The sequence below is a fragment of the Dicentrarchus labrax genome, unplaced genomic scaffold (assembly GCF_905237075.1).
Source record: "Dicentrarchus labrax unplaced genomic scaffold, dlabrax2021, whole genome shotgun sequence".
Taxonomy (NCBI): Eukaryota; Metazoa; Chordata; class Actinopteri; family Moronidae; genus Dicentrarchus; species Dicentrarchus labrax.
In genome coordinates this window covers 13,498,697-13,510,788 of record NW_026136716.1, presented here as the reverse complement: position 1 = coordinate 13,510,788, position 12,092 = coordinate 13,498,697, and the positions used below count along the sequence as shown (strand labels likewise).

The 12,092-nt window shown below is 40.3% G+C and overlaps 1 protein-coding gene across 5 annotated transcripts in view; it reads right to left on the bottom strand.

Annotated features, from left to right (window-relative positions):
* Positions 1-12,092, bottom strand: part of LOC127378631 (protein-tyrosine kinase 2-beta) — a 28,536-nt gene that overhangs the window by 16,141 nt on the left and 303 nt on the right. For 4 of the 5 annotated variants that reach the window (XM_051427693.1, XM_051427695.1, XM_051427694.1 and 1 more), the window contains exons 2-26: positions 11,676-12,088; positions 10,478-10,656; positions 9,817-9,904; positions 9,603-9,682; positions 9,392-9,454; positions 8,296-8,350; positions 8,041-8,181; positions 7,884-7,955; positions 7,635-7,736; positions 7,254-7,371; positions 6,778-6,817; positions 6,474-6,505; positions 6,287-6,331; positions 5,506-5,600; positions 5,207-5,288; positions 3,605-3,705; positions 3,219-3,334; positions 2,837-2,937; positions 2,532-2,621; positions 2,001-2,205; positions 1,655-1,760; positions 1,522-1,566; positions 866-991; positions 524-556; positions 77-110 (exon numbers count right to left, since the gene is read on the bottom strand). In XM_051427693.1, coding sequence (XP_051283653.1) covers positions 77-110; positions 524-556; positions 866-991; positions 1,522-1,566; positions 1,655-1,760; positions 2,001-2,205; positions 2,532-2,621; positions 2,837-2,937; positions 3,219-3,334; positions 3,605-3,705; positions 5,207-5,288; positions 5,506-5,600; positions 6,287-6,331; positions 6,474-6,505; positions 6,778-6,817; positions 7,254-7,371; positions 7,635-7,736; positions 7,884-7,955; positions 8,041-8,181; positions 8,296-8,350; positions 9,392-9,454; positions 9,603-9,682; positions 9,817-9,904; positions 10,478-10,656; positions 11,676-11,879 — 2,353 coding nt within the window. In that variant the 5' untranslated portion in view covers positions 11,880-12,088. The remainder of the gene's footprint in view (positions 1-76; positions 111-523; positions 557-865; positions 992-1,521; positions 1,567-1,654; positions 1,761-2,000; positions 2,206-2,531; positions 2,622-2,836; positions 2,938-3,218; positions 3,335-3,604; positions 3,706-5,206; positions 5,289-5,505; positions 5,601-6,286; positions 6,332-6,473; positions 6,506-6,777; positions 6,818-7,253; positions 7,372-7,634; positions 7,737-7,883; positions 7,956-8,040; positions 8,182-8,295; positions 8,351-9,391; positions 9,455-9,602; positions 9,683-9,816; positions 9,905-10,477; positions 10,657-11,675; positions 12,089-12,092) is intronic. The other variant, XM_051427692.1, reaches the window with a different exon arrangement.

The following is a 12,092-nucleotide window of genomic DNA, read 5'->3' as shown; positions in this document are numbered from 1 at the left end:
CTGCTACAAGACTCCACAAACATTATGAGTGTTTAATAAAGTTTCCAGATGAATTAATCTCTTAATCTAGACTCACCATTTTCTGGCTTTTTTTCAGGAGGTAGCAGCAACTTAGAAAGAGAAGTGCAAGAAAAAGAGGATGTGAGTTTATCACTTTAAAAGGTTTCATTTTCAAACCTCATATAAAGTAAGAAGTCAGATTAGTACTGTAAACTTCTCTTTCACTTTGAAGTTTCAAGTAATTGTTTGGTGATTTAAAACGCTTGTGTATGAACTACAGTACATTAGGAAGTATGTCTCTGCCCCCTGGTGGTCAAAATGTGCCTAATGCAGCTTTAACAGTGCTGCAGGATAAGTCCTAAAAGCTGGAACTAAGTTGGCATTTTAGCACCTCCGGTTCCCTCTCAACACAAACTTATGATGTGTCTTAAAAAATACTAACTATTCTAAGTCAAACTTTCCAACTTGTAGATCCCTGCAGCACAAATTAGCAGAGGTAGAGGAAATAAAAGCAAAAACATACCTTACTGTGTGAATCCTGTCGCACAACTGGATCCTACAGGAACACAGAAGCAGACTTCAGTGACAGCAGCAATGATCAGGGGTTTTGTTTGTTGTGGTAAATTTAGTAAGATACTATCACGTTACTGAAGGCTATTTCCGACCTGTAAACCCTCAGATTTCATAACTTTTAGTCATGTCATGCGCTTGCCAAAAATCTTCTGCTGGACACGTCACTTTGTCTCTTCCCTCATTTCGTCACACCATCGTGGCCACAACTTCTTTGCTAAGCAGCCCAAGGCACACTCTACTATGATCACTGACAGGAGTGTGTGAGTGAATGACGGGGGGGGGTCTCTCTCACCAGTTGTCTCTCCTCCTGCTCCAGCCACTCTTTATCCATCAGCATCTCCCTTTTTTGTCTTTGTAAAGTGTCCGCCACGTGCGCTCTCTCTGTGTCCCACATCGGCTTGCTATCCCTGTCTGCTCCCTACACACACACACACACACACACACACACACACTGCTATTTTCACACTGGCACAGTTAAAACCGTAAAACATGGTGGTTTGTATGCATCTTTGTGTTCGATTGATTTGTGCAGCTTTAACTTAATGTCTAGGAAATTATTTTGCATATGGAAATTTGAACCTGAGAATACAGTTTACTTCCACGTTGTTGCTTAGTCATCCAGTTTTTGCACTCTGGCCTACAGATTTGATAAGCAGCTGTCATTGCAGAACAAACTTCCTTCTTTCTATGGATGTAATTTGAGAGGTTCAGTCATTGCATGTACAAAATATTGACACAAAGCGATTGCGCTGTGCATTGTCACTGTATGATTTTCAGTATTATATTTGGCTTCAGAACATTTGCAGATTTTATTCAGTATGTTTTCTCTTTGTAAGAGAACATTAAGTCACTGCAGGGGATTGAAATAGCTGGTCAGCTGTGTGTGTGTGTGTGTGTGTGTGTGTGTGTGTGTGTGTGTGTGTGTGTGTGTGTGTGTGTGTGAGACACCTGTGTGTTCCTGACCCGAGGAAGGGTGTTGCCTGTTCTGGATGGCTGGTGAGAGAGAGAAAGAGAGGTTGTGTCATTTATTAAAGGGCTGTCAAATATGTATGCATTATTCTTTCATGTGTGTGTGTAGTACCTTGGGTGGAGGCTCTGTGTGGTTAGGGTCACATAATGATACAATAGAGCTGCGATGTGACCTGTCTCGCCCTGTCTCCTGCTCTAACTCAGTCCTGTGGATCTCGCTGTCAAACACACAAACATCACACACGTCACTTAGTGTGTGTAAAGATGTCCCAGTCCCAAATGTAGGCAAAAAGTAACATTAAAATGATATATTGATGTGTTCTTAAAGGTGAACTGTATTAACTTACGCCCAACCAATATAAACACATTTAGGTGAATCTTTGGCAGAGTGTCTTTAAACTTTTGAACCTTGAAAACAGATAGAAGAAAGAAATACGCGTGTGCAGTAGTGAGTGTACCTCAGGGAGCAGACGAGCTGGCTGAAGCTGGGCCGGACGTTTGGCTCGTAGGCCCAGCAGCGGGTGAGCAGGGAGTAGATGGCCGGCGGGCAGAGCTGCGGTTTGGGGAGCCGAACTCCCGACTCCAGCTGGTTGATCACCTGCCCATTCTCCAGCCAGAAGAACGGCTGCTGGGCCATGGAGAAGGTCTCCCACACACACACACCTGGTTGAACACACACAGCTGGATTGGCTTTTGTCCTGGTGAGACAAATCTCTGATGTTTTGTCTCAAGTGTGCCTCCAGAATAATTTACCCTTTGCTAAATCAGAGAGTTAGCCCACGCCTGTCAAGTTTCTAATCTAGCAGGACAAATAATGCAGTTAACAAGGATAATGTGGCAGATTTCAACTATTATTATTATTATTATCTATAGTATATAATCTATACTATAACTTCATAAGGAACAAAATATAAGGTTACATTTATATTCGTACACTCAAAAACACACACTAGTCTGTACATGTGTGTGCAGACGAGTGTGTTTCTCACCAAACATCCACACATCACTCGCTGTGGTGAAGCGTCTGAAGTTGATGGACTCAGGTGCCATCCATTTGATCGGTAATCGACTAACCGAGGCTGCACACAGAGGAGAAACATTAAAGTGTATGTGAAATGGACAAGAATACAGATTGGACATTCACATTTACAAAGATTGAACCATTGTGAAGGCATGCAAATGTCACCAAAATTAACTTCAGCCTTTTTAAAAAACAGGCAAGAACAATTCACTGAGCAGACTGCGACAGACATTGTGTGTGTGTGTGTGTGTGTGTGTGTGTGTGTGTGTGTACCTTTATAATATTCATGTTCGTCGACGTAGCGAGAGAGGCCAAAGTCACCGAGCTTGACACATTTGGGAGAAGCCACCAGAACATTTCTCACCGCGATATCTCTATGGCACACAGACAGACGGGAACCAGAGTAAAAACAGTGTATGCACCAAAATAAAAGATTTGTATTTAATTAGATCAAACATTTAGTATTTCAGTAGATATTCGCAGAAGCTAGATACTTCCTGGTTTCTGTAGACTAACAAGGCCATCCAAGGCTTGTTTAAACCAAATTTTCACAGTAAAAGCAAGAAATTCAAAAAAGGTAATACTCCACACTAAAGACAGCGGAAGGCCCGTTTTTGGCAAAAGGGCTCACAAATACATGAGGCTGCTCTGTTACCTGTGCACCATATTGAGTCCCTCCAGGTAAGCCAAGGCCTTGCAGATTTGTAGACAGTACAGGATTAACGTTGCAATGGTCAGGGTGTACTGCTGCTGCACCAGATAGTTCCCCAGCTGTCAGGGGAACAGAAACATCTGCTTTTTACAAGATACAGTGCAGTTTGCATTCACATTCATCTCACATTATATATATTGTGAGACTTAACTCGCTATATTTACTTCGTACAGTATTTATTTGTTTACTTAGTATTTACTCATTTTGGATCAGTTTCCTTCATTGGAAAGCTCCATCTTGAATTTCCGAAAGGGTACGACAGATCGTGATACAGATATTGAGTAGGAAACTTTTCGTCTTTTACAATATCTGTATTAACATCCACACACCTCTCCATGTTCATAGAGCTCCATGACGATCCAGACAGGATCAACCTCAATGACTCCGATCAGACGCACAATGTGGGGGTGATCCAAATCTTTCATCAAGCCTGCGACAGACAGAGCGCATTATATAAATTATTCATATCATAAAGGGGGGGGATCGAACCCTGGGCCACTGCAGCAAGGACTCAGCCCTGGTAAGTGGCGCCAGTTCTACCAGATGAGCTATCCAGACGCCCCTTACCCTGTATTTTAACCTTGATTAATAGAGAACGGAAAACACAGATAGGAAACACAGGTGGGAGGCAGAGAGGGGCATGAAATAAGACAAAGGTCCTTGGCCAGAATCATCCGAGAAATAGCAGTTACTATGTATGTATAATACCGCAAGCTTTCACTTTTAATTGACAGGAAAACCATTGTAAAAAACAGAATCTAACCACTGTTTTATGTGTCAGCTCTTGTGCAGCTGATGAATCATAATCTTCTTCATTCAAAGACACTTTGGCCCGTCGGAAAACCAAAAAAAGAGAACATATTTTATAGAGAGCCAATCAAAGCACAAACTGTGAATTAAGAGCATTAACTCTTCTTTTAAAAAGCAAACCACCCAAGCATAAAAAGTTTCTTCAATATTTGCCATTTCCATCAAAGTTTATTAATGCGATACTTCAAAATCCCGTAAAAATGCACTGAAGTCTCTCTTTAAAGTAGATTTATGAAGAACTGTGAAGGTACAACTTACAACCATTTCTTCAGTACCACCATCAGATCAAAAATTTCCACTTTTACACAAGAAATTTCAAAACACACAATGGACAGATTGCCACAAAACTTGTGAGCACATTCATTAAAAAAAAGGGTACACCGTGACCTTTCCTAAAGTGCCGACCTCAGCGAAAAAGCTATAGGAACAGCAAAATCATCACAGTGTAGATTGTTAAGTCCCACTCTTTGCTATTTTTGGGTAGGATGAACATTGCAGCTTCTATCAGGGCTCGACTCTTCATTTTACAGACTTAATATTTGGATTTTATTTAGCATATTATGGCGGGTCACTCTAAACAACATCCTAAGGATTAGCAACTGTGTCTGTACAACATCATCAGTAAATTTAGCTTGATTTACTCGTTTTCTTTCTAAAGCTGCACTATGTCAGCTAGGAGAAAAAAAATCAAATGAGGTCTCTTGTCTCACCCTGAGGCTACCACAGCCTCCACTCTGAGCTTTTACATGAAGCCACAACCAGGCAACAGGAAGTCAACAACAGCAATGTTCTGACTGATGAAACATGCAGAAATGTTCCAAATTCAGATCCTCCACTTATCTGTCATTACATACTTATACATTGTTCCTTTCTATTTTAAGCTTACTGGGATTAAAACAACCATCAGTCACATTTTCAGGTGAGGAAAATTCTGCTGCCAAAAATGATTTTACGTCTAACTAATTATGGAAAGAGTTACATTTCCTGCCATGAACGCGTGTCAGGCTTTGCAGTTGCGTCACAGCTCTCCACACAAACCCCGTGAGCTGAATCTGTGACTGCAGATGTGCAAGCACAAGTGATTTGGTAGGAAAGAATCACTGCAACAGCTACATACTCACCGGCTTCACTTAGGAACTTCTCCTTTACATCAGCTGAACAGTCCTTGCATGTTTTGATGGCCACAGAAATCCTCTCTCCTGTCTACAAACACACACATGCATACATTACTTCCACCGTGACAGTGTATGTTTTAGCTCTTCGGGTTAGGACACACTTTTGGCATGAAGCACCGGTGCAGTTTGGTGGTATGATTTTTCCACATTACAGCTAAAAGGTGACCAACAGATTATCTTTTGATCCTCAGTAGGAGGTTTGTGTGAGTGAACTGTGATGACACTTGGACATTAGACGAACTCACCGGGCTTTTATAAATTCCATCGTGAACCTCTCCGAAGAATCCCTCACCCAGGATCCGACCCACAACAATGTCCTCTCTGCAGATTCTGTGTCTCTCTGAACATACAAATATTACAGAACAGATGGTTTGTGAACGGTTTGTGAACGGTCTATAGGTTCTTGTTAGGTGGTTTGGTTGAAAGCGAAACCTGAGTGGCAGAACTAACAGTAGGTTTACAGTAAAACATAAAAGCCAGCTGTTGCAGTGCACCAAGGGAAAAGTCAACATTTCAACATCTTTACTTTGTGATAGCACCATTTCTATATTTCTCTTGTGGTTCAATCCAGGGTATTGTTAATTGCAGTTTGGAAAGTTTTTTGTGTGTTGTAAGGATTGTTCAACACGTTTCTTTCTCAAGGAGGAAGAGAGCAACCTGAAGGAGATGGTTCACTTAAAGATTGACATGTTTGTTAGGAGTGTAAGAAAATGTCGAAAGAATATCGTATTGTGATATTTTTAACTGTGACGTTGTATCGATTCTCAAAAAAAACAAAAAACTTTTAACTCAGAGTTTATGTATCTGATGGTGTGTTCATTATACTATGACAGTTTTCCTAAATTAGATTTGAAAAAAATCACAACATATCACCTTATTTACAGTATTGCAATATATTGAACCGTAACCTCTGTCTCAAAATAACATGAACTGACATTTCTTCACTGATCGCCTAGTTTTGGGGCATTGGAAGCAATATATTGCTGGAGGGATATCAGGGAAAGCAGTCAGTGAAATTTTACTCACCAGAGTTATCTGTGCCCTCTGGAATCTCTGCATAAATATCCGAACCTGAAGTTAAGGAAACATAATGAATTTATACGTATAACCAAACAGAAGAAGCCTCCAATATATCATTGTTTATTAGTGTTAGTTTAGGAGGAAATGAAACCAAATAGATGTTCACGTGTGATATATGTATCATTAGACTCACTCAAACCTCTATCAGGACCACTGGGACCACCACTGGAAGAGAGAGACAGACATTTTTGTTTTACATTTCTTCTTTAAAGCGATCAGTTGATGAGATTTTAACAAAAAATGAGCCTGTTTGAGCAGCAATGCAAACAGACACATAAACCATGAACACGAGATAAAGGAAGGTGTGAAAAAAAAACTAAACAGAAAACTACACCCACACAGTATATGGTTCAGCTAATTTACCACCAAGGTGGGAAAAGTGTCACTTTAACAAGTTTTATGTTGCATTACTTTCCAGTGTGATTCATTACACTCACCGTTTTGGGATGTCAGGCAGTTTCAGTCTTGTGTCTCTTCCTGAAAGAATCAGATATTTGATTCAGCTGTAGTTGTCAACATAATTTATTACAGAGCTTTATCAAATTAGGGGACATTGCAGGGTTTTACATCTGGTCGTACTTTGGTACCTTGGTTATATTAACATTTTCATTGCTGTGATATGTGGATGCAGGCACATCACTCCACAGCTTTATACAGATCCAATACGTCCATTTTTATTCTCATTCACTTATATTTAAACTACTTATTTGAAGTGAAAAAAAGTGAATACTCCTGAAATCTTGTGATTTTGGCAAGCTATGTCATCATAATTCATGGAAAATGAGAGCCAGAAGTTCAAAGGTAAATCCAGGGTTGTAAACAATAGAAATGCCACAGGTCTGTGTAGCCAATGTAAAAATGACTGGATAGTTTAACAACTTTAGATTTAGACTGGTACATAGGGGAAGTGTACCTCTGTTGTGCCGGATAATGCGTGAGCTCTCAGAGCTGCCTTCTAGCCGACAGTAGCCGTCTATCAGGTCAGCCATGTTTTCAGCCACAGCCAGAGAGGTGGTGTTCACTGACAGTGGCTGGGGGGAGAGAGAGAGAGAGAGAGAGAGAGAGTAGAAGATACAAGTTATTCAGTCTGGGTTGTTACCTCCCATTAAACCACAACTATTTATAGAATTTGGCTTTTGTACAGAATGCTTTTTGAACAAATGCTACACTAATCGGCTGCTGGCTGGAGCTTCATATCATCCCACACGAAAGTGGTATCAACCTTCTCATCCAACTCTCAGCAAGAAACAGGCATCAAAATGTTGGACTATCCTTTTAGGGAGCTTTGCATTACCTGTTTGGCTCCCTCTATGTGCACTGTGAGCAGAGCTCGACCGTCACTCTCAGCAGAGCAGGAGATGCTGGACACCTGAAAGAATGTGGCCAAACAGACGGGCTGCAGAAGAGACAATGGTGAAAAAATAATGAATAAATTATTTAAAAAGGGGACACTTGATAGCTATGTATATCTCAATTTATACTAATAAATCATCTTTCATGTTATATGACTAATATCACAAATAGCTAATAAGAGTGAGCTTACTGTAGAGTTGTCAGTTTGTTGACTGATGCCTTCTGGACCAATGACCAGGTCTATTGTTAGGTTCCAACCATGCTATAGAGACAGGACATAGACACACACATTAAAAAACAGCTTTAGCTTAAAAACTTATTTTTCACTGCACACATCACTCTCTCACCACAAGCTGGCAGGCGAACCTCTCCTGTGTGTAGCTGTGGCACTGAGCCAAAGTGGTGAAGAACCTCTCCATGCACTGGTCCTGCTTCAGAGTGGAGTAGCCCTGGAACGTCTGCTGGATCAGCCGGCGTAACTGTTTAGGCTGACACGTTGCACGCAGACAAAGAGCAGTCATTGAAAATGTCATAATTTCATTGCATTATGTAACTTCAACATGGTACTAAATGAGTGTATTGTAGTTGTTTTGGCTCTCTACCTTCATGCTGTTGATCAGCTCCCTGGGAAAGAACAGGTCCAGCCCCACATCCTTCCTAATGGAGGAAAGTCAGACCACAATCATGAGGGGTGGAGCCAGACGCTATAAGCATTTGGGGCTTAGCCTAAACCTAGGGAGGGCTGAGTTTTTTCCCCATTTACAGCAGCTATATGCACTGTTTCCAACCAGATGAAATAATAGAATGCCTAATCTGTACATAATTTTGAAAAAATGATAGTTGCAGAGGAAAAAAATCATCCTCTAGAGCCTTCATCATTCTGAAATCATGACACAAAAAATGTTGTGGATGACTAATTTTCACTCCTATGACCTAAAAAGAAGCACACATATTTACTTCTCATGAACGTGACACATCACACACACAACCCCTCATGAAAATGTTAGGGCAGACCCATAGATGGTGATATTTCCCCAGTAACAGAACTTTTGCTCAATTGATTTGCCAGTCCAGTCATACTGATCAAGATTCTTGGAACCTTGGTGCTATCTATGAAATCAGCCCACGTTTCCACCAGGTTTGAGTGGAACCATAGGAACTGGATGCATTATCAAAAGAGGATGCTGCACAATGCACAACGACCTGTAGAATATGACACACCCACTCCCGAGGAAAACCTGCTATTTGTTGGTTCCAGCTGGGAACAAATTTTTTTAACTATTTTTTAACTATTTTATTTATTTTTGGTCGAAATGCTCTCAAAATGCTTCAGAACTAGGTGTTTGAACCAGAATGTAGCGGGTGCCCTGTTAGTGGATAACGGGCTATAAGAGAGACTAAGAGGAAATGACATAGAGTTAAAGTTATTTTCTAAACTTCTGGGCTTTCGGGAACCTTCTCAGCTTCCACCAGCTGCCTCATGGTGTGATTCTCTCTCATGATCAGCAGCTGAATGGCAGAGGTCTCTAAATATCTGACAGTGTTTAGGTTTTTATTCTAACCACAGACTGGCCATTTCACCCTTCCTCTTCATTCATCAGTCAGATTGCTCTTTTTGGTGTGCATGGTGGTTAGATAGCTTGTAGTGTGTAGCATTGCGTGTCGCTTGTTTCTTGTCATTGATGTCATCTGACTTACTCTAATAGTTCAAAGTTGGACTTTTTCTCCAGTCCGTTTGGATTCATGTCTTTGTAGAATCTCCTGCAAACACGACAAATAAACACAATCAGGTTTTGTGAATTTATAATACTGGCAGCGTTAGATTTTTCCAATTCATGTCATATATTCTAAGTACTGGAGCAGTGACTTCTTCTTGCTTAAGGCGGTAGTTTGTATGGTGGTATGTTACCTTATTTCCAGACAACCGAGCTGCAGAGCCATCCCGTCACTAACTTTTGAGGCATACTGCTGCATGTAGTCACTGCGTACCTGTGGATAGGCACACACACATTGACTAAAACAAACTAAACAATTATAAACACTGACTCTAGCCTGAAGTCTTAATCCTATAAAAATCCTTAGTGAAGAAACAAGAAAAAAAACACATATCACATATCACCAACCTGTTGGTAAAAGTAGAGCATGGTGGTTCTGTCATCTTTGAATTTCTCCATGAAGTCTGTTGGGATGTATCTGATCCTCAGATCATATCTGGACAAACAAACATCACACCAAGTCATGACTTTTTCTTTAGAGGATGTGACACAACTTGATTAACATTTTGTCCATTGCAAGAGTTGTTCCCCAATTCCATTCTAAATGCTGTGCTAATTCTAATAGGATTGTATATGTCCACACTGTAAAAATGTATTAAAAAGCATTATGCAGATTTAATGCAGACCTACTGCAAAAACAATGTACTATAAATATATTCTGGAATGTTTAATGAGGTAGATAAAGTAGATGCCTTTTCAAGGATTTTGAAGTAGAAATTATACCTTTTTGCTGAAAAATGAGACAGACATCTGCTTTCCGAGCTGATTATTTTATATAGTACATGTCTGGATAAATGTCTGGAGGTGATCTTTAAGTATCAAACAAATTTTTGATTTTCTTTCAGTTTGCTCTGGAAATTCATGATCCACAGAGGATGAATCCTAATCATTTTGCTGATTTCCTGCCCTTTCAATGTACAAAAGATTTCGGGTTTCTTTAAAACTATGATACATTTAAAATACATGTGCTGTGCATGTAGCATAAGCAGGCAAAGACTGGAGCACTGACCTCCACTCAGCCTCCAGATGCTGCTGTTCGTAGCGATGGGTGAGCTCCGACACAGTCAGATCTGGGTGCAGCCAGTGTATCTCTGAGGACTTGAGATGTTTGAGGAGGAGGCCGTAGCATAGGCTGTATTTTATGTCTGGACCCACACAGCCACTGGATAGCACCATATTCATGACAGTCTGGGACAGAAGCAATTATACAGTAATGTCTCTGGGATGGCAGCTTTCAAAATGTGAATGTGAGCTGCTGCTGATTAAGTATGCAAAACAAAAATAAGATTGATAGTTAACGTCACTAAAAGCCTCTTCTACCTAATAAACCATTTCTCAACAATGTCTGTACAGGTCTTGTGTTTTTCAGCCTGCAAATATCTGAAATCTAAAGCAGACTTCCTCGTTTTCTTGTTTTAGAGTACACTGCAAGCAAGTGTAGCTCAATACGGTGGCGTATAATAGTAGAGCACAGTCCAGTAATGCAAAGTTAATAACAGAAGTGTAGTTGCGCAGCTGAGTACAGTTTAATAAGAAAAAAAAGAAGTAGTAGAGTACAGTAAAGCACGGTAGATAATAGTATGGTGCAGTGGAGTACAGTATAGTACATTAGATAGCATAGTATAGTGTGGTAGAGGACAGTGTAGTATAGAAAGGTACAGACTAGAGGAATAGAATAGTAGTAGAGTAAAGTAGCAAAGAGGAATAAAGGAACAGTAAAGTATATATGTGGATAAAAAAGTATAAAATGGTAAAGCACAGTAGTAGAGTATAGTACAGCAGAGAGTACAGTATTTAAGAGTGCATTTAAGTGCATTAGAGTACAATAAAGAGTACATTATTATTGTACAGTATTACTGTTAGCTACCATTTTCTTGTTATTTTTATTTATTGATTTATCCTATTGTACTTAATGAATTGTGTTATATAGGAACTGCAACTTTTCTGAATTGTATTATTTCTTTTTTTCTTTTTTCATTATATGACATTAATGCCAATAAAGCATATTAAATTGAAAATTGAAGTGGAGCACAATAGAGTATAGCGCAGAAGAACAGCAAAAAAGTACAGTAGAGTAAAGTACCGTACAATACAGTACATTAGAGCAGAATACAAAGGAGTTCAGAATAAAGTATGGCACAATACAGTGCAGTATAATAGAGTATAGTATACAGTAGTAGAGTAGAGTAGAGTAAAGTAGAGTATACCCTGACAGTCCATCCCTCCTCACAGCGGACCAGTTTGAAGTTCTTGCCCAGGTTGCAGCTGTTGCTAAGGAAACACACTTTGATGATCTTCACCGGGAAGACGCTGTCCCTGGTGACGTGTGCCGTGGGAGACATATCCGAGGAATCGGACTGGCTGGTGGGAGACACGCTCCTCCAGGACAGGGTGCTGGTGTCTCCTGACATCACACACACACACACACACACACACACACACACACACACACACACACACACACTCACTCAACACATTCACACTCAGACACACACAGCGTGTATGCTACTGCTTCTAGACATGCATTGCTGTCACACCTACACACGCCATTTCACTCTCTTCCTTCTCTCTCATACACATACAGTCACGGAAAACACATGCATGAAGGGGTGCATTGAAGCTGG